This window comes from Podarcis bocagei, assembly GCF_964188305.1.
Source record: "Podarcis bocagei genome assembly, chromosome: 5".
NCBI classification, from domain to species: domain Eukaryota; kingdom Metazoa; phylum Chordata; class Lepidosauria; order Squamata; family Lacertidae; genus Podarcis; species Podarcis bocagei.
Window position 1 is genome coordinate 35,312,870 of NC_138129.1, and position 27,971 is coordinate 35,340,840.

General features: G+C 42.2%; 1 protein-coding gene and 2 long non-coding RNA genes across 3 annotated transcripts in view; 2 read left to right on the forward strand and 1 right to left on the reverse strand.

Moving 5' to 3' along the window:
• Positions 1-27,971, forward strand: part of LOC308587310 — a 242,547-nt gene that overhangs the window by 44,451 nt on the left and 170,125 nt on the right. The gene's annotated exons all lie outside the window — the stretch shown is intronic.
• Positions 12,657-27,809, forward strand: LOC308587309. The gene is made up of 3 exons (XR_014008315.1): positions 12,657-12,779; positions 16,188-16,305; positions 27,741-27,809. It is a non-coding gene; the product is annotated as an uncharacterized lncRNA (long non-coding RNA).
• The window catches only part of IGFN1 (immunoglobulin like and fibronectin type III domain containing 1), a 46,875-nt gene continuing 35,906 nt past the window's right edge, over positions 17,003-27,971 (reverse strand). Inside the window, exons 19-25 of the mRNA XM_081194814.1 lie at positions 27,760-27,888; positions 26,637-26,939; positions 25,207-25,295; positions 24,005-24,200; positions 22,593-22,892; positions 21,476-21,802; positions 17,003-20,352 (exon numbers count right to left, since the gene is read on the reverse strand). Of these exons, the coding sequence (XP_081050940.1) occupies positions 20,339-20,352; positions 21,476-21,802; positions 22,593-22,892; positions 24,005-24,200; positions 25,207-25,295; positions 26,637-26,939; positions 27,760-27,888 (1,358 nt within the window). The 3' untranslated portion in view covers positions 17,003-20,338. The remainder of the gene's footprint in view (positions 20,353-21,475; positions 21,803-22,592; positions 22,893-24,004; positions 24,201-25,206; positions 25,296-26,636; positions 26,940-27,759; positions 27,889-27,971) is intronic.

Sequence of the window (27,971 nt, forward strand, 5' to 3'; positions counted from 1 at the left end):
AAAACAAACTCAGATGAAGGATTATGTGCATATTGTTTTTTAAAATTATTAGAACTTTTCCTTGATTTCCTTGTTTTTTGTAAATAGGTTTGAGGGTTTTCTCAAGTGATGTATCAATTCTATGAAACAAACAAACAAACAAACAAACAAACAAACAAACCATGAACTAGGCATTAATATGTTAGCATGAAAATGTAGTACAGTGGTGCCCCGCAAGACGAATGCCTCGCAAGACGGAAAACCCGCTAGACGAAAGGGTTTTCCGTTTTTGAGCTGCTTCGCAAGACGATTTTCCCTATGGGCTTGCTTTGCAAGACGAAAACGTCTTGTAAGTGTTCCGATTTTTTTCTGCTCCCCCCCCTTTTCTAAGCCGCTAAGCCGCTAAGCCGCTAATAGCCTTTTAGCCGCTAACCGCTAAGCCTTTAATAGCCGCTAAGCCTTTAATAGCCGCTAAACCGCTAATAGCGCTAATCCGCTAAGCCGCTAATAGGGTTGCTTCGCAAGACAAAAAAACCGCTAGACGAAGAGACTCGCGGAACGGATTAATTTCGTCTTGCGAGGCACCACTGTATATCATTATATGTATTATGTTTTTAATATACATTGTATTAAATCTATAAATAATCTTTTAGAAAGCAAAAAAGGTGGATTTGAAGGCTCAGTTCCTCACCTTTGCTTGTTTTTGATCTCTATACCTGCCCAAATTGCTCTCAGAGTTGCCTGCAAGTAAGTGAATACAATAAAATACTTTTGCTGAAGGTAAGTGATGAGGAATGGTATATTTCAGTGACCTTGTTTGCATGTCATAGTAAGCCATAAATCATAGCATGCTGAGCTCAAGCAAATGACTTCTACTTCACTCTGCCCCACTTCTCCCAAGTTGCACTTGGAAAATACAAGTCATGATCCCTGTCGAAGCATTATGTCCAAACCAGGTCAGATTGTGGTCAGACACCATAGTCATGATCCTTATTTCAGGCATAATGTTCAGACAAAAAAATCATGGCTTGTTTCTCCACAGCATGAGCAGGAAGGAACAAAACACCCCAACATTTTCATGGTAATCCATTAACTACAGTTTATGGTGACGTGTGAACTGAGCCAATAAATTCACACTGAAAGAGAAATGTTCTTCCATTAACTACTATGTTGAGCTAGAACCTAAGTTCCTGCCAAGTTTACCTTGTTCATCTTAATTTACTGTGGAAATTTGCTCTTGATCTGGCAACACTATTCTAGGGCTGCCATGTGTCCTCTTTTTCCAGGACACGACCTCTTTTTCACGGATAAAATGTCTGTCCGGGTGGATTTTTTAAATCTACCAGAATGTCTCTGGTTATACTTTCTGGATGAGACTTAGACATAACTGGTGGTTGAAGACTTGCTTTCCACTTCTCCGTTCCTGTTCCCCTCAGCAATATATCACAGCTTCTATAGCCTACATATAGTAGGGGTATTTAAAATGAGAGTCATCATAGTGTCCTCCTGTTTGCTCTTCAAAATATAGCAACCCTTATTATGCAAATCGAACTTGGGCTTTCTTGCTTTCCATTGTAGCATTTGTTGCTGGCACCCTTTGGAGGTGAAGCCAAACTGTTGGAAGTTGCAGCACCTGCTGTGGCTGTAGAGACTGATACAGGAAAGACATGTTTTGTGGCAGCTGCCGCAGATGAAGGTGTCCGGTTGTGCTGCTGCAGATGCACCATGGCATTCCTTCTCCCAGAGGTCATTCCTCCCCTGGTCACTACTATGGATACATGACCTGACTGTTGAACACATGCCTTAGAATACCTGCTCCAGTCATCTGGACCTATTATAATACAGCCAACATATCTCCTTGCTTTGATCTTGGAGAACTAGGCAATGATGATGGTTGGATGGTTGGTGGTTATGCTTTGCTTGTTTTCTCATGTCAACAGTAATAGTCAGTGCCAAACAATTAAGTAGCTATTATAATGACAAGTATGTGTCACCTTCTTTTTATAACCCATGCATGTTATCCTTACACACATATCAACTCCCCTTCAGCACAGAACACCCTGAACCTGGAACAGAAAAGCAGAACGACTCATTTCAACCAGTTATTTGCTGAAGTGTAACAAAACATGAGATATAGGAAGCTTTCTTTTATTTAATGACCACAATAAAACTATTGCAAACAAGTAATGAGGAAAGGTTTCAGAAGATGAGCAGACAGATCACAGATTAAATTATTTTGCTTCATTTGCATCCATGAAGAGGTTACAATTTGGGGAAAAGACCCTCAAGATAGTGACTAATGTAGATATGGGCAAAAATTACCACCTTCAGAAGATAAGAAAAACCTGCAAGAGCAAAACAGCAAATAAAACTAAGGTCAAGAACCACCTCAAGAGGAGGGTTGCCAATTTTTAATTCAAGATGGTTTTATGTATGTGTTTTCAAACTTCACCAGCTGCATGGCAGGGACAGCCTCAGCAGATGCAACTTTTTTTGTTCAGGGGACTTCCGGTGATGGACCTCTTCATGTCGCCTGGCAATAAAAATGCACATAATCAATTCCTCTTGGCAACTGTTAGACTTGTTCATTCTCAAGGTCTATGGTAAGCCTCTGATCATGATTAGTGTTAAATGCTTCACAGTGAATCCGTCCCTCAGGCAGCAGGAGTTTGTGGAGGTGGGTTGGTTGCCTGAGTATAAAAAGGTGTTAATTAAGAGACTAGATGGAGCTTTAAAAGGAGAGCTGCTGCAGCTTTTCGAAGGAAACTTGGATGGTGGAAGTCAACACCAGGAGGAATTTGAAGAAGCCACAGCTCAGGTGCTCAGTCTCGCGCATGCAGCATGTTGTGCACTTGGTACAACAGGATAATGCTGTGAGTCATCCTGCACGCCCTGAAAACTAGGGACACACCCTGAGCACCAGGCTTGTTCAAAGCATTTTTGTTCTGCGTTTCTGGGGCTCTGCCAAGCCATTGATTGCAATCAAAGGTCTTACTGGTCCTATTTTCCTGCCAAAACGCTTGAGATCTTAAGCTGGAACTTGTCAAAACCTCTCAGAGTTGTGGAAACTATAAATCTTTGTCTTCCGGGAAAACCATCATTTATGTTAGGACAACATTTTAAGGAAGGCTGCTGTACTGCAGTCACATCCTAATCTACCACAATCTTACCTAATTGAGGGAAATGGATTGGCTATTCAGTGGGAGACATGTTGGGCAAAGGTGTGTTCCACTAGGTGGAGATACATCTCAAAATAAACACAGGTACCATATATTGCTAATTAAGAAGTTCAATGTAATAAATCAGAGAATTACAAAATGGGAGTTTAAATCAAATGGGTCTCTAAAGTAGCAAGCAAGTAGGAAGCCAGCCAGTCTCCATATCCTCTTTTTCTCCTTTGAAAAAGACCCAAGGCAGGGTAACCGAATACCATCTCAGTTCTTTTACAAAGGGAAATAGGAGGAGGAAAATGGAGAAGAGATGGGTTAGAGAAAGAAGTTAATGGATGTTCTCCTCAAAGAAAGAGAGCAATATGCTTAGGAATACACTATAGTTTGGTAAATAGTGGCCTTACACGAATGATTCAACTGCTTTTGCATAAATGGTGAGGGCACATCAAGCTAGAATTTTAACAGATATAGGCTCCTGGAATGGCAATGTGGTTAACGATGAGCAAGCAAGTACTCCATTTTCCCCAGAGGGACTTGTGCCTGATGCAAGCACACCCACACAAGGCACAATTGTCGCCTGATTAAAGGAAAAATATAATGTAATAATAGAAAGATTAAGTCTGAATACAAATTTGATGATATAGATAACAGGGATAGCTGGCTAGTTATATGCCTTGGTAGGCAGGATGATTAAGGAAGCCAAGGGCAGGGACTCTTTTTTTCTTTTTCTGCTGAAGGCCATATTCCCCCAGGAGTAATCTGTCAGGGACTGCATGCCAGTGGTGGGTGGGGCTGTAGCCAAAAGTAGGTGGGACACCATTTTTATGTTTCTGCCATCTTCTTTCCTTTATGGCTATCTCTCCCTCACTCTCTTTCTGTCCTCTTCTCCCTCTCTCTGCCACCTCATTACTCCCCTCTCCCCACCTTTGGACAGGTCTACCTGTCCCTAGTACCCTGCTATGGTAGACACCAGAAGGAGCAAGGTTTTGTTTCTTCTTCCATGCATGCTGCCATCTAAGTGGTGGGAGCAGCCACCACATACATGGGTGAGGGGGGACATGGAGGATTGTGGGTAGGTGGGAGGAAAGTGGGTTGCTGCTTCATGGGGGACCCACCTCCCCCGAAGAAGAAGAAGAAGAAGAAGAAGAAGAAGAAATACTCTAAAGCATACCCTGCAACTGTCTTTGAAAAACTGGGGCATCCTGCTTTTCCCCCATGAAAGCATGGGACATCTTGCTCTCGCAATCTTGCCCCCAAGAGTGTTTTTTTCAGGGCTAGGATCTTGTATGGGTCATGTGACCCATGTGGGAGTGCAGCCCCAGAAGATGGTCTCCTGGTTTTCTCCCATGTTGCGTTGAAGGGTATGTCTAAAGGATCCCCAAAACTATCCAATGAGGAATGATTATGCTGAGCCAGCATGGACTACAGGCTGGCTGTTGGAGGGAAGAGGGAGCTAAAAACAGGAGAGAGGAATGGAATGGAACGGAGTGGAATATCATGGAAGTGGGCATGACTGGCTAACTGGTACCCTCAATGGGAACACTCCACACAGTGACTCTTGTGTGTGTGGCAGAACCTTTTCATTGACCAGAGCTCCCTTTGTCACATGCACAAAGCGTCTCATCCTTTGGCAGATCACACCACATACAGAGAGAAGGGAGAATGTTGTTACAAAGTGAGGCCAGAGGCCTAGGAATGCAAGAGGCGGGTGTGTCACATTACTATGCAGAGCAATGTACTCCTATGTGCTCTGCATAGTAATGTGACACTCCTATCTCTTGCAATGTTAGGCCTTCTAGCCTCATTTTGTAATAACATCCCTCTCCCTTTGCTAATTATCGGTATCAGTGTTTGCGTGTGTGCTACTGACAACTGACAACAACACTTCATGCAAATCAGTTCTGGCCTACAGAAGGTTATGCTGCCATAAATTGGTTCAGGAGCTAGTGAGATCTCAGGAGAGCCTTGATTTTTCCCTGTGTTATTATGGGATGTGTTAAAGTAAAGGTAAAGGTACCCCTGCCCGTATAGGCCAGTCGTGTCCGACTCTAGGGTTGCGTGCTCATCTCGCTCAAGAGGCCGTGAGCCGGCGCCGTCCAAAGACACTTCCGGGTCACGTGGCCAGCATGACGAAGCTGCAGCTGGCGAGCCAGCACCAGCGCAGCACACGGAAACGCCGTTTACCTTCCCGCTATAAAGCGGTACCTATTTATCTACTTGCACTTTAAGGGTGCTTTCGAACTGCTAGGTGGGCAGGAGCTGGGACCGAACAACGGGAGCTCACCCTGCCACGGGGATTCGAACTGCCGACCATGCGATCAGCAAGTCCTAGGCACTGAGGTTTTACCCACAGAGCCACCCGCGTCCCTGTGTTATTGTGTTATTGTGGGATGTGTTATTGTGAGTCAATTTGGACAAGCAGATCTGGCAAAGGAGAGGAGGAGGCCGCTTCATATATGGAGATTTGTGAAGAAGAAGAAGAAGAAGAAGAAGAAGAAGAAGAAGAAGAAGAAGAAGAGTAGTAGTAGTAGTAGTAGTAGTAGTAGTTTGGATTTGATATCCCGCTTTATCACTACCCAAAGGAGTCTCAAAGCGGCTAACATTCTCTTTTCCCTTCCTCCCCAACAACAAACACTCTGTGAGGTGAGTGGGGCTGAGAGACTTCAAAGAAGTGTGACTGGCCCAAGGTCACCCAGCAGCTGCATGTGGAGGAGCCGAGAGGCGAACCCGGTTCACCAGATTATGAGTCCACCGCTCTTAACCACTTCCCCTTTTCTGAGTCCATACCCTGTTTACACTGCAATCCTAAACACACTTACATGGATGTAAATCACAATGAGACTTACTTCCAAGTAAAGATGTTTAGGATTGCACTGTTAGTCATCCAAGACATATAATCAGCCAGCTATTGTGCTTATGAAGGCCAAATTTATTTATTTATTCTATTCAACATAATTTATATACTACATGATTGTCAGCAAACCTCTTAGCAGTATACAAAAGAATATTTAAATTGTCAATAAACCAGTTAAAAACTATTAGAATTATTTGAAGATAATTAAAATTAAAGGAAAAAAGATTAAAACACATCAGCATCTACTGTACATGCTTACATGTTTTTAGCAGGCACCAAAAAAAATACAAAAAAAAAATACAGTGAAGTGGCCTTCCTGATGTCCATTGACAGGGAGTTCCAAAGTTTAGGTGCTAAAAGACCTGTTTTCTTACAACTGCATAAATGAGTGTTCCACAGTGGTTGAATGGGGACATATGGGTCAAGCAAACCTGCAAGTAAACCATTTACGATCTTATATACCAAAAGGAAAACATTGAACTTGTCTTAGTAACAAGTTGGCAACCAGTGCAGATGTTTATGCTATGTTCCTTAATGCGTGAATTAGGCAACTTTGGAGAACTGCAGTACAAAATTTAGAGAAGTGTTTGCCTATTGTGACTTTAACAACAAACTATGGTGTAGGTGTTCAATAAATAAGCAATCTTTCATTAGTCAATCTAGCCTTACTATTTTACATTCTATGGGTCTGTTCTGGATCTAAACTCAGCCCTGGTTGTAAAATGAGCATGTATCTTTCCCCCCTAATATCATTCCTGTTACCTTCTTTTCTAAATGCAAACATAATCTTTGTGAGTGCCAGATCTACCCAGATTTACTTTTGTGTTTACCCGGGTTATCTCGTTATTTGGACCTCTCAATAGTGTTTTTTTTAAAAAATCTATTATTATTATTTATTGTAAGCTGCCTGGAGAACTTTATGTAAAAGGGAACTTTATGTAAAAGGGTGGCATACAAATGAAGAAAATAAATAAACTTTAGAAACCCAGGAAACCAAGTGGCTATTCAGATGCACCCACAAAACATGAAATAAACACACATTATTCCTACCAACCAAATAATAAATTGGAGATTGTGGACAGAATACTGAAATCGTACCCTATAAGAAGGCAAAACACCAAAGTTAATTGTTATTATGCACTGCTATTGTCTAGTTAAGATGCAAGGAAGGTTTGCAAAAGGGGTGGTGTAACTTCAACTCTCAATGAAATAAAGGGAGAGCTCCATACAACCCCTCCTCTCCTCATCCTTTCCCATCCTGCCCCCCAGAGCAGCAACAAAGGATAGTCCAATTAACTTTGTGGCCGAACTGACCATGATGCTATCCCTAGAAGTATAAAAGTTCCAGCTAGCAAACACACCATGGTTAGACTGTTGGACTAAGACCTGGGAGACTAGAGTTTGAATCCCTGCTCAGTCCATTAAGGTTACTTTGGGCAAGTCACTGTATCTCAGCTTTACCTAGATCACACAGTTGATGTGGTGATAAAATGGGAAGGAGTCATGTACCCCACCTTGAGCTCCTTGGAGAAAAGGAGGGCTATAAATGTGATATATAAAATAAAAACCTTATATGGGAACTACAGTAATGCAAAGGGCACTTTGACACCCCAAAGGAGCAATCTGAACAATTTTCCAGGGATCAACTGTTCAAACAAAGCGCATTCAGAACTGCCTTTTGGAAACATCAGTTTTTCCAGGAACACTGCCTAGCTCTGCCTGTTTGTCTAGCAAAAGGTTGCTAGTCCTTGGGCTGGACTGCCTGGCATATCAAATTTCTGTCTAGGGAGGGCCGGACCTTGTGGCTGCAGGTATTTATTGCTGCCCTCCTCTACCTTGTGCCTGGGATCTGGTGAAATGGGAGGCACCATGATCTAAGGCATATCTCAATGTGTAGGCAGGGTGGATTTTGTTAGCTTCCTTCATCAACTATCACCATGTATTAACTACGGTATGCCTTCTGTGCTTGGCTAATACAGTGGTACCTCGGGTTACAAACTTAATTCATTCCAGAGGTCCGTTCTTAACCCAAAACCATTCTTAACCTGAGGCACGCTTTCGCTAATGGGGCCTCCCGCTGCCACCGCGCTGCCAGCGTGCGATTTCCATTCTCATCCTGGGGCAAAGTTTGTAACCCAAGGTACTACTTCCGGGTTAGCGGAGTTTGTAACCTGAAGTGTTTGTAACCCGAGGTACCACTGTATAGTGTATATACAAGAAAAGGGATCTTATGAGCAATGTTGGTTAGTTCAAGTGTGCATCAACTATGGAAAAAAATCAGCTTCCATATTAATGGATCATTAGGACAGGGATTGAAAACAAAATTGCCACCATCGTAGTGGTGTTATACAAATCTATGGTGTGGCTACAGTTGGAATATTGTGTGAATTTCTTGTTTCTACACTTCAAAAACAACTTTGTAGAGATGGGAAAGGTTCAGAATAGGGGAAACAAAAATGATTACGGGGCTGGAGCAACTCCCCTATGAGAAAAGGTTTATTTGGGGTTTCTAAAAAGGTGATTAAGGGAGCAGGACATGGCAGAGGTGATTAAGATTATTCACAGTATTGAGAAAGTGGATAGAGAGACATTTCTCTCTCCCCCCCCCCACCTTACATAATATTAGGAGCCAGCCAGTGATGCTGAATGTTAGACAATCTGAGACAAAAAAAGGTACTTCTTTACATAGTATGTAGTTGAGCCATTGAATTTTCTTCTGCAAGATGTAGTGATGGCCACCAACCTGGACTGCTTTAAAAGTGGATTTGGTCAATTCCTGGAGACTAAGGGAACAATAACTACTAGCCACTAACCATTAGGGCTGTGTTCTCCAATTATTATCAGAAGTAGTATTCCTCTGAATACAAGTTGCTGGAGACACAAGGCAGGAGAGTACTCCTGTGTTCCTATCCTGCTTGGGGCTTCCCATAGGCCTCTGGTTGACCACGGTGAGAACAAGCTGCTGGACTAGATGAGCCAGCAAAACTCTTCTTATGTTCTTTTGTTCTTCAGCTCCAGCAATCTTAGTATATTCTCACTCTGATCCATTCCCTATTTATTTTGTCCAGGCTAATCCATGAATGTCCAAGTCTTGTGTGTGGTCCGCCTGCTGTAGCCTGTGGAGCACATCACTGATCTGCCTTTGTTTTTCTTTTTCTTAGACCATTAACAGAAACTTTAAAAACCATTTCAACTAGGACTTGCTTCCTGCCAACCAAAACAACATTGCAAAGTACATAAGAACAAAAAAAAGTCCACTGTTTTTATTGCTAGCTTGCCCTGCCTCTCTGAGAAGAAACTGGCTCACTTCTTTCCATCCTAAGAACATGCATCCCTTTGTCATTCAGGCCCCTCCTTGAAAAGATTATAAACCACACCACAGTGCCATTCACTGTTCAGTTTATGTAGTCATGCACTTGTATATGCTTATGTATATTTAACAACAACAACAACAACAATAATAATAATTTTATTGTTTATATGCCACCCATCTGGCTGGGTTGCCCCAGCCACGCTGGGCAGCTTTCATGCACCTCAGAGTGCTTCACCAGGATCACACCCATAACCATTCTGGCTTCAGTGCATTATATATGGTAAGATTCCCCCATCCCCTTGCATAAAACATGTCCCAAATTATATAGCCCCAATCTTCATTCTTCCCACTGTCAGCCAGCATTTAAAGTGTCTTGAAAGATAAACAAGTATTTGTAAAGCTCTTTGTTTTTGCTCCACATCTGTCACAGCACATTTGCCCTTAGGGTGTCCATTCAGTACGGACATTTAGCACATGATGGAAACTGTAACTTCCATTCTAATTATGGATCAGTAAGGGATAGAATGCACAAGAACTGAGTTTCCATGGCACTAGCAGCTTCAGCAAGTGTCTAAGGCTTAGATCAGGCTTCCTCAACCTTGGCCCTCCAGATGTTTTTGGCCTACAACTCCCATGATCCCAACTAGCAGGACCAGTGGTCGGGGATGATGGGAATTGTAGTCTCAAAGCATCTGGAGGGCCGAAGTTGAGGAAGCCTGGCTTAGATATTCTAAGCATCACGAGTCTAGGGAGTGGTTAACACCTCACTAAATGAGTGAGTTATGCCCATCACCTTGAAATAGGCAGTGGTACAAGCCCTCCTGAGGCAGCTCTCCCTGGACTCAAAGGTTTTAGAAAACTATCATCCAATTTCTATAAATCTCATCATGGATAATGTGATTGAGAGGGTGGTGGCCATGCTGCTGCAGGTGCATCCAGCCCCATTCCAGTTTGGTTTCTGGATATTTTTGGGCACTGAAACAGCTTTGGTCACCCTGACCAATAACCTTTATCAGGAGGGAGACAGGGGTAATGAGCTCAGCTGGTTCTTCTTAATCTCTTAGTGGCTTTCATAATTGGCCACAGAATCCTGGGGTTCGGAGCTGGAGACACTGTATTATTAGTTGCAGGGTAGCACTTGCAAACTGCTGTTCAGTCCCATGGCTTTTTGAGCTATGAGGTCCCTTAGGAGTATATTCTGTCTTCCATGCTATCCAACATCTATATGAAACTGTTGGGGGCTGTAATTTGGGGACATGGAGCATGATGTCATTACTATGCTGATGACAAACAGCTCTATCTCTCCATTGCATCTGAATGAGGGAATTCTATGAACGTGTTGGACTGGTGCCTGGAAGCAGTGATGGTGGCCAATAAATTTAAACTGAATCCTCATAAAAAGAAGGTGCCATGGGTGGCCAGTTCTCAGACAACCTTCTCTGGGAGGGGTTCCACTGTCCCTGAATGAAAAGGTTGACATCTGGGAGTACTCCCAGATTCGAATCAGAAATTGCAGTCAGAAATGGCCTCCGTGACTTATGCTCAGCTTAGACTGCTTCACCAGCTACTACCATTCCTGGGTCAGAATTGCCTGGCCTCAGTAGTCCTCAGTAGTCTAGTGACCTCCCATCTGGACGGCTGCAGTGTGCTCTGTGTGAGGCTTCTCTTGAAAATGCTCCAGAAACTGCAGCTAGTGCAGAATGTGGTTGCCAGTTTGGTGAATGGGGTAGTCCAATGTCCCCAAGCAAGAGATGGTGGGCATATGGCACTGTGCCATCAGACAAGTGTAATGTAGAGAGAGAATGTCCGTTTAAGGAAGGCACATTAGGAGACAATAATTTTGACCTAAAGGACCAATTTACAGGAAACATCTCTTATGCATGCCCCCTATTGCAATTAATGGGATTTTGCACAAGTTTCAGTTCATTTTGATGAAATTTTGAATTCTCTGGAGAATTTATCAGGTTCTTTCTGAGGAACAGGGGGAACTACACAGATTTTCTTCTTCAGCTATCCAAATATGCTGAATTTGGGAATAATCTGGGGGGAAATGGATGGATAGATGAACAGACCGATAGATCTGCTAAACAGAATAAAGGTAATGTAACATGAACAGAAAAGAAATAACAATAATCTATATTCACTTAATACAATTAATACTTAAAATATAAATGAGAAAAGGCACAGCAACAGCAACACAGAAAACAACATGGTTCATAGTATCAGGATATTATTCCAGAAGTTGATCAACAAAAAACATTTTCCTGTAAACTTACCTGAGACTTTCAGTAACTCCTTGTATAATATTGTCAGTAAGCTATCACCTTTATTTTTAAAGTCATTAGAAATCAGAGTGATTTGTGAAATTTTCCAGTGATAACAATAATAGATATTTATTTGACAAACGAATGTTGAAATCTCGCTCTGTAGGAGGCCAAACAATACCTTACCAATATATTCTTCTTCTACTACTACTGTTTGGTCAGCTTTATGCCAATCATAAAGAAAAGCCAATTTCACTAGTACATGATAATACCAGGTGATGTTTGGGAACTCAAAACCCTCCTCTTAAATGTTTATAAGAAAACATTCTAGCTGAGAGGCTTATTTAACTAATGACATTCATAATAATCTCTTGTCATTGATTCTGGAAGTGTTTGATCCACACCTAGGGGTGCCTGAAAGTTATAGTATTGACATTCTAGAGCCACATTTTCCCGTTGATAATAGCTATGAACCGCAATATTATGAATTGTATTGAGGTAAGCTTTATTCAGAGGAGACCCATTGAAATGAATGGACCTAAATTAATCATTTCAATGTGTCTACTCTAAGTAAAAGGGACGCGGGTGGCACTGTGGGGAAAACCTCAGCGCCTAGGACCTGCCGATCGCATGGTCGGCAGTTTGAATCCCCGCGGCAGAGTGTGCTCCCGTTGTTCGGTCCCAGCGCCTGCCAACCTAGCAGTTCGAAAGCACCCCCGGGTGCAAGTAGATAAATAGGGACCGCTTACCAGCGGGAAGGTAAACGGCGTTCCGTGTGCTGCGCTGGCTCGCCAGATGCAGCTTGTCATGCTGGCCACGTGACCCCGGAAGTGTCTGCGGACAGCACTGGCTCCCGGCCTACAGAGTGAGATGAGCGCACAACCCTAGAGTCTGGCAAGACTGGCCCGTACGGGCAGGGGTACCTTTACCTTTTTACTCTAAGTAAAAGTTAGTAGACTACAACCCTATGTTACTGTTTTCTCGTTTGGTTATAACCCAGTTTCTCTGCTTGCTGCGAAGCAAGTGCCTGCATGTCTGGTTGTGCCTTGCATAATCTTGCAACAATGTGAGCGGCAGTCATTGCCATGAAAGATACCCTACGCTGGAATTCTTGCAGTGAGACTACTTGATACATTCCCCAGGGAATCTAAGGCCTTGCTCAGTCACCTCCTTTATTCCACTGGAACCAAGGCGTTCAGGTCTGTTATTTGATTCTTTTATGTTACATTTATGGGGAATCTCCTCACTTCCGTGCCCACAGCATTCTCTTCTCAAATCAAAGGCAGCTTGTCCTCTGCTTGCTGCAATTGAGCAATACAGTCCTCCTGGGAAATCTCTGTGGCTTTCAGGTATTATTAGACAAGTCATGTGAAAGCAGCTCCTCGGGAATTGCCACATCTGCGCTTGCATGTTATATTCTGCCCCGTCCATGTTCTGAGCTCAGCTGCCTGTAAATTAGGCTTTGCTAATGGCTTTGTTCTCTTTGCCGTGCAGGCAGTCAATGACAGCGAAAGCCACTCAATGCCACACTAAGCAACACGAGAGGAAAACTTTCGTCAGACTTAGGCGTGGCTGTGACATCCACCCAATTTGTCATGAGCTTGGTAGGAGCAGAGAGAGCAAGGAAATAGGATTTTGGTAGAAGGCCAATATGGGCCCCATCTGCACCATACATTTAAAGCAGTATCACACCACTTTGAACAGTCTATAGTTTGTGAAGGGTACTAAGAGTTGTTAGGAGACCCCTATCCCCCTCACAGAGCTTCAGTTGTCAGAGTGGTTAACAGCCAATCCCTCTTCCCAGGGAACTCTGGGAATTGTGGCTCTGTAAGGGGAACAGGGGGCTTCCTAACAACTCTCAACCCCATTAGTAAACTATGGTTTCCAAGATTTGTTTGGTGGAAATCGTGGCTATTTAAAGCAGTATGATACTGCTTTAATTGCACAGTCCAGATGAGGCCATGCTGCTTCGGTTCAAGTTGGTTCCACACCAGCTCACAGTTTTTGTGGCACGCTGACTTCATACTACTGTGCAAGACAGATGATACCTTGGAGCTGACAACATTTGGGCCCTATCTTTATTGTCCAAAACCTGCACAACTTTGGGGACTCAGTTGTAGGATGTATTTAATTCCTAAAAAATCTGTAAATTCAAAAATGTATACCCCTTTCTCCTAGCTTATGGAAGACAACAAACCAATATTAATTATTACGCAGAGCAGTATCAGTGTTTTGGTGGTTGTGATGGTTGTTTACATGACCTACCCAAGTAGGGGACAGCACAATCATCTTGCCTAAATTGTATACACAATGCTTATTCCAAACTGGAACTGTGAAATGACTTGAAGTTGGGCAAGTTAGGCTCCCCCCCCCCAAAAAAAATGTGCCATTTTAAAGTAGGAAACCAAGAGCCACACATACGGAGCTAAAGAAAGGACTAGGAGCTGGACTGGCTTTTGCTCTTGATTTAGGTACCAATCCTTGTACTCTTGTTACTGACAGTGATGTTTCTTTTTAAGCTGGTGCTGCAAGATATTACACCATGTCTGGAATGTATCACCTTATTTGCAATACCCTTTCTTGGGAACTAATGACCAAGAGCACCAGGAGAAGAATGACCTTGGGGGAGCTTTGAGACAACCTGCGATTAAGCACGGCACACATTTCTCTATAACAAGGCATAAGTAAAAGCCAGAGGTTCTGAAGAGTGTTTTCTGATGTCAGCAAATATTTTAAGAAGATGCCAGGAAGACATTATACCAGCTTAAGCTCCTTGGTTTAGAGCGGCATCTGCAAATGTTCCCCGTAGGAAGCAACAAAACGAGGTAACTCCCATTGCAGCAAGGAATGCATGAGATGCCCCACCCCATGCTTTTATATAATCACCACTCATATCTTGCAGGAAGACTATCAGACTTTAACATTATGCTAACTTGATAATATATCACACCATATATTGTTATGGCATATAATATCACTGAGTGTTGAAAATATTTGAACAATAAACAAGCAGGCAGGCAGGGTGGACCCTTCATGTATAGCTTTGGTCCTTAGTATTCTAAAGCGGCATCTTGAGTCTCACATTGGTGGAAACAGGGGAGCTGGATCCTCCAATCAGGCATGGCCACCTGGGGCTGGGCACACTTCTAGAGGAAGAGTTTTGACCCCAGCCCCATGGCAGGTCAGTACGTGAGCAGAAGGCTACTGGCTCCTTTCAACAATCCAAGATGTTGTAAGCAAAAGGTCAGAACTGGGAGAGGTTTCCAATCTACTCCTGGTAGATAGAAAGGGAAGTGTTCTGTCTAGGAGCATGAAGAATATTTGAATGTGGCAGATAAAAAATGGAGAAGTTACATAGTATTTTTTAATTTTATTTTTTTGAATAAGATTATGAAGAAGAAGGTGCTTTATTCCCAGGCTTTTCTCCACACTAGTCTCCCAAGTCAAGGTAGTGACAGGCTGAAAGGTGTGGGGAGGGGCAGAGAAACAAGGCTGGGTTTGCAATAATGAGAGCCAACGCCCAGCTTCTGAGCTGGAATGTTGGCATGAATGCCAAGAGCAATATTTTCCCCTCTCCCATAGGAATAACACATTGGTCTCGATTTCGGGATGTGCTCCTTTTCAAAAGGAACTGGGGAAATTCCCATAATGTGTTCATCTGCTTTCTGTAACTAGCCTCAGAGACCCAACCGTTTAGGGTGGAAGCTGAGCGCGAGAATTGTTCCGAAAACTGCTGCAACGATTGTTTTCCTCTCCGCCCAAACCAAAGTGTTTGTAGGGAAGAGTTCTGTTGCTTCTCTCCTTGTGGCTGGCTTCCTCTTGCCTGGCTGAGCATGTCCTGATTCAGGGTGAAACAGAACTCACGTGGCTGCCTTGTGACACAACCTCTTGCCGATTTTATAGGATTGGCATTAGAACTTTAATTAGCTGTTTGCAAAGTGCTTGAGAATGGCCAGATGAAAAGGCAGTGTTCTGTATCCATCAAGCAGAGCATTTTGGCTGATGAGATCAAAGATGGGAAGGAAAGTGGTGTCAGAAGGGAGTTGCTCCTGAAGCAGGCTTTTGTCTTGCAGTGTTGCATGGATGGAAGAAACAAGAGGACTCATAGAGGCATCTTGGGTGGAGAATTAATTAGGAAGAATGAGGAAATTAAGCAGTCCAAGGTGGCTGTGCTGGATAACCAGCTAGCAACTGCCTAGTTCTATCTCTTGAAAATCCCCTCTTTTCTCAAATAAAAGCACTAACCCCAAGTCCAGCCTTTTACAACCTGGTGCCTTTTAGGTGTTTTGTACTATGGTTCCCACCCGCATTGGGCAGCATGGCTAATGATCAAAGGTGATGGGTTTTGTAGTAGTCCACAATCTGGAGGGCACCAGGATGGGGATAGCTGCCATAGTCCAAACACTGGGTTTAGCACATCATTTCCTCGCAGTCTTCACTTGCCCTTCAACATCACAGAGATGAGAAATTAGTGCACTGGTTTCATGTTATACAAACGAGAGAGTAAAAATAGAACAGAAAGCAAGCTGACTGCATGACTTGCTTGCAGGAGATCCTGAATTAAGACTTTTGGACTATTAAGACTTTTGGACTACTTGACTATGCAGGCAACCCCAGACCAAAGCAGCTGCTACCTTTCATGGCTTTTAAGAGCTGAAATGGCCATATGGTTGTGTGGAGGTTCTCCAGTATAAAGGGAAATGACCTGACATAGACCTGGAGCAGGTATGTTCTCTCTTTAAACCATAACTTTACAGATTTGCAAATGGGAATATTAAGATCATTTACTGAAAATTTTGTACAACATAGCAAATGTTACATTTGATCCAGCTTATATAGACTGAAGCTGGTGTAAAGGACCATTTTGCATATTCCATGGTGGCAAACCTGTCTTTGCCTCTTAAAGGCTCAGTTATTGGGAATCTGTGGTGAAACCCAACTGCATGCATAAGGGGGAATGCATAAAATACATGCATTTCTTAGTCAGGGTTCCTGCTTCACTCCAGCAAGGCTATTTTTACAAAACTATTTGCCTTTCTAACTAATGTTAAAAGTTGCAGTTTAATTGGCTGGATATATTCAGTGTATTTTGCAAATTGAGCCTATGCAGTCAGAAGTAAGCACCACTGAGTTTAACGGAGCTTACTCTCTCGGGAAACTTTGCACAGGGTTATAGATTTACTGAACCTTTTAAATTGGATATTATGCTATATACTCCCCCTCCACTCTCTCTGTGGAATCCACAAAGCTGTCTGCATTTTTGGACTCCCTTTTTGGCTATGGGAGCAGCTCCTGTACTTTAGAATTTACCGCTACTGCACTGGCCGGTCTGGATGAGTGATAAAAAGGGAGCTTTCCCCTTCCTCCTTGAAAGATGAGAGGGACCAAGTTCTGTCAGAGCAGGGTAAGTAATAAGCACAAACACATTTGGATGATTTTTATTGCTGTGGCTCATTGCTGGTCAAGTTAAAATGGGTAAATTGTCATTTAATTAAATGAATTGACATGCAAACAACAGGCAACAAATTAGCCAGCGTATAATCAACGGCTAAGGAATTTTAATTTTTCATCTCTGAGAAAGACAGTAGTTATAGTACATAGCTATCACACTTTTAGCAAAAAATGACTGCTCCCTGTGGAACTGTGTGGATACTGCTGCCAGCAATACGACCAATTTGCATGTACTTCTGCTACACCAAGCCCACCGAGACAGACATGATATAATTCAAATTTGCTTGTTAAGGGGTATTAATTTCTGATAGCATGCTCACCAATACTATCACAACAAAAAGAACACCTGCAGCTGCTCCAGAAGCATGATTATGGTATTTTTATTAAAAATGGGTGGAAATGACTTCTACACGTGTGTGCCTGTGTTATGTTGTAGAAACACTAAACATGAAAAACCACAGGCTTTAATGTAGTAGATGTGCAGATATAGTCTGAGTTCATCCCTTCCTGTTTTTGCTAACTCCCTCACCAGCGTCCTTGCATTTTTCTCATTCACATCCACTGGTTAATAATTTAAAGACAAGAAAGCCTCAACGAGAAAAGACATTTGCTTATGATCTCAACCATATACTTTTTCTTCCCCACACCAAGTTTATTGAAGTCAGTTTTGACATTTCATGTTGATTCTAGTCTTACAAAAACTTTATTATGACCATCTAAAGTTGGTTACAGTGCACATCTGATTTTTTTAAAAAATAAATAAATTGGTGCCTTAGCTGAAGTTTTTCATCTGTTTATGCATCCAGGAACAGCTTTCCCTTCCCACTTTAAAAAAAAAAATGAACAGGAGAAGCAAACCACTGTCATGACTTACTCATTTTTTCAGTGAGAGAAAACAACTAACACCAGAAACGCCAGTTTCTGGCTGCTGCATATGGCCAGTATTACTGCACTTAGAATGAGTCCCCCTAGTGGGGAAATTTGGATTTTTTTCCTTCCTGGTTACATCTCTGCTAGGGATGCCAAAGATTGGATACGTGACTGCCTTTTAGTCCGTTTGAATTTACCGTATGTATTTTGCATACTTCTGTTGTACTGATGTGACACCTTGAGACCCTTATGGTGTAAGGAATCAAAATAATAACACAGCCTGGGTTACGTTTTGAAGCAGGAAGATTTATAATCAGTCCTACCTTTTCTAAAAAAAACACTTGGGAGTCTGCATGTTTTTGTTCTGTTAGTGAAACTCAAGTGCTGAGATACAACAACGATGAGTTGATAAACTAATGTACTAATACCCTGAATGGGCATAATGGGCAGAGAAGCAGCACTGAAACACGCAGGCTTTGTTCAATACCATATTGACCCATATATAGCCCACACTGCTCCCTCCCCCCACCCCCAAAACCTGGCTTGTATGAAATATGTGTGCAGCCTATATTTGCGTCAATATGGTAACTATTATTCAAGAAGGACCATAGCTCAGTGGTTTATAGGGTCCCAAGTTCGCTCCTTGAGATCTCCAGTTAAAGGGTTTTAGGTAGTTGTGTTGGGAAAGATCCCTCCCTCCGTGAGGGCTGCTGCCAGTCCAAGTATTCAGTACAGGGCTAAAAAAGATGATCCAGCCATTTGAGTCAGCTTCAAAGGTTCCTGATGATGCTGGTTGTTTATTTAAGTCGTGTTTATTCAGGTTCAATATTAAGTTTTCACTTGCCTTTGGCCCATAAAGTGCAGTTCCTTGGTAGGGAAAATGCTGAAACAAATGAAAACCTTGCACACAGACTCTTGTGCACAAGACGGCAATAGTCTAAGGCCACAATAGCCCCCCCCCCACCTTCTCCCTGCCCCCACCCAGGCGATCCAATATTATCACTTAGCAATACAATTAGCATTAAGGATCCAATGTGATACCTGTGTATATTAATCACTTCATATCTGCTTTTCGAACATCAATCATTCAGTGTGCTTTCACTAGACTTTGGTGGATTCTGACATCTCATAGAAAATCCACTAAAATAATGGAAATTCTGTCTTGGAGAAATTCAGCAACAGATATGTCCTTGGTTAATTCTGAGTGCAGACAAAGATTTGGATGTTATTCCCTAGAGATGTCTTGTGACATGTCAGTTAAATCTGTCACTACAATATTTTTGCTAAAGAGTCCATCTGCTACTGAACTTGCATTTGACTTATATTTGCATTTGACTTTTTCTGGACTTTCCTTATATTGCCTTACTAAACATCTTTTGCTGTTCTTGATTAGGAAACTGTTAACTGAATACTTTTTTAAAAATAATAATAGCAAGCTATTTTTCACAGCGTAAGTGAAAAACACAGAGGGCAGATATCTTTGGCAGAGGCCTCATTTCATTGAGACATTTTGAAAAGTATGAGGCTGAAACTCAGTGTTGAGCAAACACAAAAGTATAGTCTTGCTTTGATTCTTGTTGATGAGGCAATTGCTGTAGGCCCAGGAAAAAAACATATCTTAAAACAAACTTTTCTGTTTCAAGGTTAAACTAATCTTGTTCAAGCTTCCATCTTCAATCCGATGAATACTGAATAGGTGGCATTGTCCCACTTCAATTCTTTGTTAAGCTTTCTAAAATTATAGTTGGTTAAAACCCAAATGTTGCTTGAAATTAGTAAGACATCTCATACATAAAATTTGGTGTTCTTGACAGAAGGATCCCAACTAGTTATAAGCTCTTCTACTCCCAATGTTCTAATACAGCCACTGTGGGCACAGCCAAGTTATTTGAAATTTATTTGCCATGGGGCTGGTTCCAAGTATTTTTTCTCACAATATCTTTATCCTACAAATAAACAATCTTAGCTACAGCCCAGTGGATAGGAATATAAAATCCATTATTATTTCAGGACTATCTTTCATTGTCATGACTTTCAGAGGGGTAGCCATGTTAGCCAGATGCAGCAGAAACAAAACAGAAAGTCCTGTAAAAGACCAATAAATTCATTGTGAGGATGATGGCTGTGGTGGCTCACAACAACTTTACTTCCATTAAAGTTATCATATTTCCATTAAAGTCTCAGATAAGTATACTGGGATTCTGCTCTTTGAAGGACCATTGGGCAGAATTGCATACATGTTTTCAAAGGGCTTTCCTGTTACGGAAAACTGTAAAGAAAAGAACAGTTGCTGTTTTGACCTCACTTGCCTCACCAGATAGAATCTTCAGGCTGCTTAACAGAACAATAAATATGTATTTTTCAGTAATGGTGTCTGTTTTACAGGAAAACGTTGTCACGCCACAGACGGTGCAAAGTTGGTTCCATGCAGACCATTCTAAAAAGCAGGTTCTTCCACAGGAAAAAAAGAGGAGAGAGAAAGAGACACATCACTTGACATTTCTAGATTTTATATGATTAAAAGTGGAAAGTGCACAGAAAGGAATTGCATAGATTAGTTAAAGTCCACTGATTTATTTTTTAAAAAATAGGATGTAGCCTATAAATTGCCTTAACATAAGACATGTACACTGATCATCCTAGGAATTAGGACACATACACAAGCAAATATGTTTGGTATGTATGGGGTTGGGGTGGGGCACAAGTATACGAAGACTATTCCATGTATTATTGACTTGCAGGTGCAGGAACTTTATCTTGTATTTTGCAGCTGTAAGCAACCAAAAGAACAGTCTGCATTATTGGGGGAAGTCAAAAGGAACTATGAAGGCACAGAATGAAGAAAGAAAACATTGCATTGAATCCAATGAAGTCACTTTCCTTTCCTGAATGCAACCTCACCTTAAATGCTTTGGAGAGTTGGGGTAGCCCCTGAGCAGATTTACGGGGTAATTGGGGCATATGGGGGAGGAGAGGGAGGGGAAGTGCTGTTGCCTAGGTGGATGTTGTTCTGCTCACACAATGGCTTCATTGGAATGGTGCCCATTGTGACCTTCATGTCTTGGTTTGAAAAATCTTCCAATTTCCTACTTATGTTCTCGTCTCAGCTGTCATCCACTCCCCGTCTTCTGCTATTATTGGGTGAAATCTAATTTCTGCAGGACTGTGGCACAATTTTCAGAAAGACTCATGATGAGGGAAGGTCACAGGCTCTCATCAAAGGACCTTTTGTCTCATGGGAAGTTTCACTGTGAGGCAATCAACCAAGCAGAGACAGAACAGCAATTGAACAGAACTAATTGCTGAAGCTGGATAGTTTCCTGTTGTTGGGTCAGGATTTGCCAGGGTGCTTTTAAACACCCTGTCCACACCTTAAAAAGTATTGCCACCATAGAATTAATAGCTGAAATCAGGGAAGGGCTCTAGTTTGGACCAATAATATACAGTACCAATATATAGGGTGGCAAAATGCCCTAAGGCCAGACATTAAATGCTTATTTGCTTCATGGAGGTATACCGAGTGACTGGGATATGGGCTAAGCATGCCTCACCCCACCCACTCTTTAGTCTTTACCTTTTATGGTGACTTCAGCTTTGCTGACTGCTTGGCCTAGTTCATTGATGGCCACCACCTTGTACTGGCCTCCATCTGATGCTGTGACTGCTAGGATCACAAGAGAGCAGACCCCAAAGTCATTTTTGCTGAAGAAGGTAGGATCCTGAGAGATATTCTTGCCATCTTTATACCACATTACTTGAGGGACTGGATATCCAGTCACAGCACAACTCATGTGACAGTCAAATCCTAGAGTTACCACATGAGGTTTCAATGGGACAAGGAATCTTGGAGGCTGACTTTGGTTGATCCCCTTGTATTTTGGGCTTCTGACTGCAAATTTACCTGTAAGATGCACAAAATGCTGAGTTAAGAGAATGACCATCACACAGTATACTTAACATTCATGTCTCATATGAAACTGGCAATATTGGCTAAAAACGGGGAGGATGCAGTAGTTTCTTTGGCAAAGTTCTGAGGTTCTACCAATAAAAAGCCAACAAGTTTGTTGACACTTTCTGCATGGTACGCAGAACACAATGACCAGAAACTTTCCCAAATGACCTCAGACACATGGAAATGCCATTATTTGACCATGCCTACAGTTCAGGTCTGCACCTTTCCATTTCGCTTTAGTGTATACTGAGACAGGTCATTGTCCATCTAGTTCCATATTGTCTCCATTGCCATGCAGTAGCTCTCTAGGGCAGGAATAGCCAACTTGGTGCCCTCCAGGTATTGTGGTCTACAACTGCCATTATTCCTGGCCAGTGGACATGCTGGATGGGGCTGATGGGACTGAGAGTCTGAAACATCTGGAGTGAAAAATGCTGGCTAATGGGTTCTAGAGTTTCAGGCAAGAGTCTTTACCAGCCCTAATATGTCAGAGATTGAAGCTGAGAGCTTCTGCCTTCAATGCAGGGCTTTTTTTTCATTGGGAACTCACTGGAACCAATTTCTGGCACCTCTCAGGTGAGTGCCATTGCCATTATAAGAGAACAAGGTGAGTTCTGGCACCTCTTTTTCTAGAAAAAGCTTCAAATGCTTCAAAGCATCACTTTATTTATCTATATGATACAGTGAATACACAGAGAGTGAACCAACAAGTACTGGTTTGCTTTCAAAGCCTGTTTACCCTTTTCCCTGTGAATGATCCAGGGTTGCACTGTTTCAGAGGGCTCGCTGATTCCCATGCAATTCTTTGCCTGAACTCTGAAGTAGTATTCCCGGCCTGGGACAAAATTTGAGACAGTGCACTTGTTGGTGTAAATCAGGTCAGACACCAGTTGCCAAGATCCTTTGTAGGAGTCACGTCTCATGACCATATAATTCAGGGTGCCCTCTCTCTTCTCTGTTGGTGAGGGCTCCCAAATCAGAGTCACCGTGTCAGGGACCTTCTCAATTAGCTGTATAGGACCAGGAGATTCTGGGACATCTGCAAAGTGAAAATAAATAAAATCAGAAGGCAGAGCCAGAATTTTAAGATGGTGCGGTATAATAAGGTACAAGATTATTGAAAAGAGGAAATCATGCCCATAGAATTTAGTCACTCATGCTGATGGCCATCCCTGATACAGTTAAGTGAAGAAAAATGTGTATTGCAAACCTCATTTTAAGCTTGATATCTGCTGCAATTATACTGCTGAAATGGATAAAGTGGACTGAGATGGGTAACCAAGAGCTCGTTTTTGTATAGATGGACTATAAAGTCCATTTAGTTCTGGTGCTCAAAACAAATTCCTGAGCTTAAAATTCTTTCCTTGAAGTATTGCAAGTCTTTTACACCAGGCTCTAGTTTGGATTCTAGTAAAAAAAACAACAACCCGAAAGGAGATCCCGCAATCCTGAAGTCTGTCCAAATCTACCCTAGTTTTTTCCAGGCCAGTTTGCCTATGTAGTCTAGCCGACAAACTACTTTCAGATGACCTAAACTACTGGCTACAACCAGCTACTGTCATCTTCTTCTTGTTGTTGTTAGTTAGTTAGTTAGTTAGTTAGTTAGTTAGTTAGTTAATGGTCAGCCTTGTTAAAAGTGAGGCATATAATTACCTCAAAGTTTTCACAATGCTATTGTTAGTCTTAATATGCTGCCCACCCTAAGCTGCAGAGGTAAGGAGGGCTCAGCATTTCATTTAAAAGGAATAAAAGCCAGGCAACACTAGCTTGGAGCTTGCTTGTGGAAGGAAGCCAGCTTTCACCCTCTTTGTCTCCCAGACAGAAATGCCCGTTGACAGTTGGTACAGCCATTTTTGTAAACTGTAAATGGAGGGGCTGACAGACTGTGATGCTTGCAGCTGGTGTCTTATTCCATTGCTGACAGTTGCCCATGAAGGACTCCTATGACATGTGATCCATGGTCCTTTTTTGGCATTGCTAAATATGCTGACTTGTGACCTTTCAATGCCCCCATGGGCTGTATCTCCCCTCATGGACAATAGACACCTGTCTAGCTGAAGGATTATAGAGAGTATGGTATTGAACGAATTTTCCAAAAAAGGGAATTCGAATGCAGATTGCGCATTTGGAAACGCCTTGCATGGTCCTTACCTAGAACTTGGACTAGGAAGCTGAAAGTCTCTTTATTTCCACGCTCAGTTTGGAGGGTGATGCTATAATGGCCACTGTCAGAAAAGTCAGCTCCTGGGATAATGAGTTGGCTCAGGCCTTCTCTAGTAGCTATTGTGGCTTTTGCGGGCAGAGTAAGACCATCCTTTAGCCAAACCACTTCAAGAGGTGGGGAAGCCTGGTGAACAGAAAAGAGATAGTAAAACTTTTGTAACTGGGCTGTGGAAGAATTCAGTTTTTGCAAATTCTGGTATAAACTATCCAGACACAAACTTCCTGGACTAATGTGCAGGTCAGAACATAGTTATTTTTCAGATTTTGTGCTAAACTGAATTTTGCAATGCACTTTTTGGCTCAAAAATATATCAAAATCCATTTGAAATGGATATTTTGAGATAAAATACATCTAGAAATGTGTATTGTGTGAGAAAATGCATTCAAATATACAATTTTAAATATATATTTAAGATGTGAATTTTCATGTAGATTAAAAAAAAAAAATCAATGGGAGAATGGAAGGAAACAGATTTATGAACAAACACATGCAAACATGACATAGATGAGAATCAGCCTGAGCCATTATCCCTATTTTTCAGCTTCTGTTTTGACTTGAAATGTTCATTTTGGGCTTCTCAGAAGTACGTAAAGAAAAGAAGTGATGGGGGGGGGATGAAAAGTGTCGGAACTGCATTCCAGCTGAAAAAAGAAGAAGCACTAAGTAACAAATACTGTATACATAGGACAGCGATGGACAACTTCTGTATTTCCAGAGACTACTTTATTTGCCATACAGAGATCTGAGGGCTGCACAAACTCATCATTTCATAATGAAGCTACTGTCCATCCAGTAGTAAGAATCTCAAAGCAGTGGACAACACATAGACATAGAATATATTATACAGTGCTATATTACATATTTCTGGCACACAAAATCAAAAAGAAAGATGCAATATTAAACTGTATCTCTTGTTTCTTACAACTTGTACACTACTCCCCTTGAATGAATCTGTAAGCTATATATTTATGAAAAGATGAATGTAAAGACACACACACACACACACACAATGGTCCATGTTTGTTTAGCAAAATCTAGAATGCATCTTGTGCTCTTAGGTTTTTGACAAAAAAAAAAGCATGGGAATGAATTTTGTAAATGCTGCACTTCTCAGAAAGGCTATACTTACTTCAAAGGGAATGCGCACACGAATGGCATCCCCTGCTTTTACAATCATGAAGCTTTTGGTGGTGTCCTTTACCAAGAGTTTGGGAGGAACTAAAATGGGGAAAAATACATAAGTTAAAGACTTCACCTTGGATTATGAAATATGTTTGGCACTTTGCAAAAATACTGAATGCCTAGTAACACCATCCACTGCAAGTACTTTCAAGAAGCCCTGCTCAGCCTGAGAATTTTGTTTCTATGACAGCAGGATCAGCTTCTACAAGTGATTTAACAACTGATTCTTGAGTTACTTTTAAGGTACGATTTATTGTAGAAGAACTGCAACTAAATAGATGGCACTTTTGCGCCTGCCAATTATTGGAGGGTTGTGTCTTTTCGCCACAGTTTGATTCAGCCATCTGCAATGGACTCCTTAGGCATGAAGCTCAATCCAAGCTTTCTCAGGTAGTCTCCTTCAGTTTCTCTTTTCATTAAATGCAGGAAGAGCTGTAGTTCAGGAGCAGAGCTTCTGCTTTGCATGCAGAAGGTCCCAGGTTGAGTCCCCAGCATCTCCAGATAGTACTGGCAGAGCAACCCGTCCCAAACAGCCAATCAGTGGAGACAATACTGAGCTAGATAGATCCATGGTCTGAGACAGTATAAAGTAGCTTCCTATGTCCCTATGAACTGTCACTCCCCAGTCCTCACCACACCAGGTTGAATGCAGTAACATCTTCTGGTACTCAGCTTTCTTTTTTCTTTGGGCTTCGTGTTCATTCTGATAATCTCAGCAGTTCCTCAGCATGTCCCCACCCCTATTACAGCTTTTGGTTTCTGTTTATAGTACAGTGGTACCTCGGTTTTCGAACATAATCCATTCCAGAAGACCATTCGACTCCCAAAACGTTTGAAAACTGAAGCATGCATTTCCAGAAGCATTTCCATCTAGAAAACTCAATACGGAAGCCGTGTGGCACGTTTGGCTTCCGATAATGGTTCAAAAACCAAAGCAGTTACTTCCAGGATTTTGGCATTCAGAAGGCGAAATGTTCGACTTCCGAGACATTTGAAAACTGAGGTACCACTGTATACCCTCTCAAGTTGCTGCTAGGGTCATTTCCTCAAATACACACACCCTGAGAGATTACAAACACAAGACAACCAGCAATCACAATAGTGAATAGCACAATTCAATTATGTTTTTCTCTCCCCTCACCCTTTCATTTTTGTTTGTTTCTGAATTTCATTCATCGCCTTTTATTGCTTCCCTGGCCATCCCTCTAGTATTTCACTATGCAACTCTTCCTATGCAAGATCTGCCATCTATTCCCTATGGTTCATTCTCTACTGCTTTTCCCTGTCCCTGGTCTTCTACTCCTTGGGGAAGTCCCACAGATTTTAGTCTCTGTATACCATCAATTACCACAGCAAAAGCTGGACATTATGACTCACCTGTGGGAGGTACAGCTTGGACACAAGTGTCCAGTTCGACGGGCTTGCCAAAACCACCATCATTGACTGCTCTCACTCGTAGGAAGTACATCTCCCTGGCTTTTAGCCCTCTAACTGTGTATGTAGTCATTGGGATTGGGAGGGAATTGCACTGGGTCCACTTCAGAGTGTCAGTGTGCCGCATCTCTATAATGTAGCCTTTGGCATGACTTTCTTCCTCTGCTTCTGGCTTCATCCATGACAAAGAGATGCTGCAGTAGTCAGTACTGATCACTTTAAGATCTCTCACTGCACCTGGTGGTTCTGGAAAGGGGGTGATTCAAAATTCCAATCAGTTTATTTTGTCCTTGTTGTTCAGTTCTGCCTCCCTTGGTTTATCTTTGCTCCCTTACTTTTTGTAATATGTTAGTGCAGAAGCATAATGTCATGACAAACCCCAGCCCTCTTTCTGGTAACTCTGGCAATCATTCCCTACCCTGTACCCAGGTCACTGGAAATTCTGTACCATGCACTCTGTAACAGACAGTAGAATTCGAGTATCAAATATATATTTATATACCAGTATCAAGAGTGGCTTGTTCTCCCTGCAGCAGTACTGCTGCTTATCTTGAGAGTACAGAGAAGGGGCAGGGTGGTGGCAAGATTGGGGCAAGTGCACCAACAGAAATGCTAGGTCTTGGCTGCATTGTTGCTGTCCTGGCCCCATCATAGGAAGCAACAGTGACATCACTGCCAGGCGACTACCTCACCCTGCTGGTCATGCCTGATTGGAACCCATACAGTTTTTATAGAATAACAACTAGAAATGTCATTATTTGGCCTGTTGTGTCCACCCTCCATGCATTTACTCATGGCCATTTCCTAGTGAATGTGGAGCTAGTGATTACTGCTGTCATTTGGGCTTTTCTCAAGCAAAGGGGCACATTTTCCATTACTGAGAGGGGTAATTGAGTACCGCTGCCTGAAACCCATATCCCAATTTAAACGTGAATGATGGCACTCGGCAAACGATTTGTTGAGTGGATGAACACATTGAAACATTTTGTGCAACTTCTTTCTCCCCCCCCTTCCCCACCTCTGGTTTTCCTGTGCCATGCCCAGTAGGATAGACTGAATCACTTACTCATGGGATCCCGAGCAAAAGCAGCTTCCGACGGGGCACTAACATCACCCGCCCCTGCAGCATTAATGGCAGCCACCCGGAATTCATACAGCAGACCCTCCTTCAGGTCAGTCACTGTGTACTTCCTGTCTGCGGGATTTAATAACATAATGAAAAATAATTATCCTACTTTGAGTTTTGTAGTCAACAGATACAGGAGACAAATGAAACTG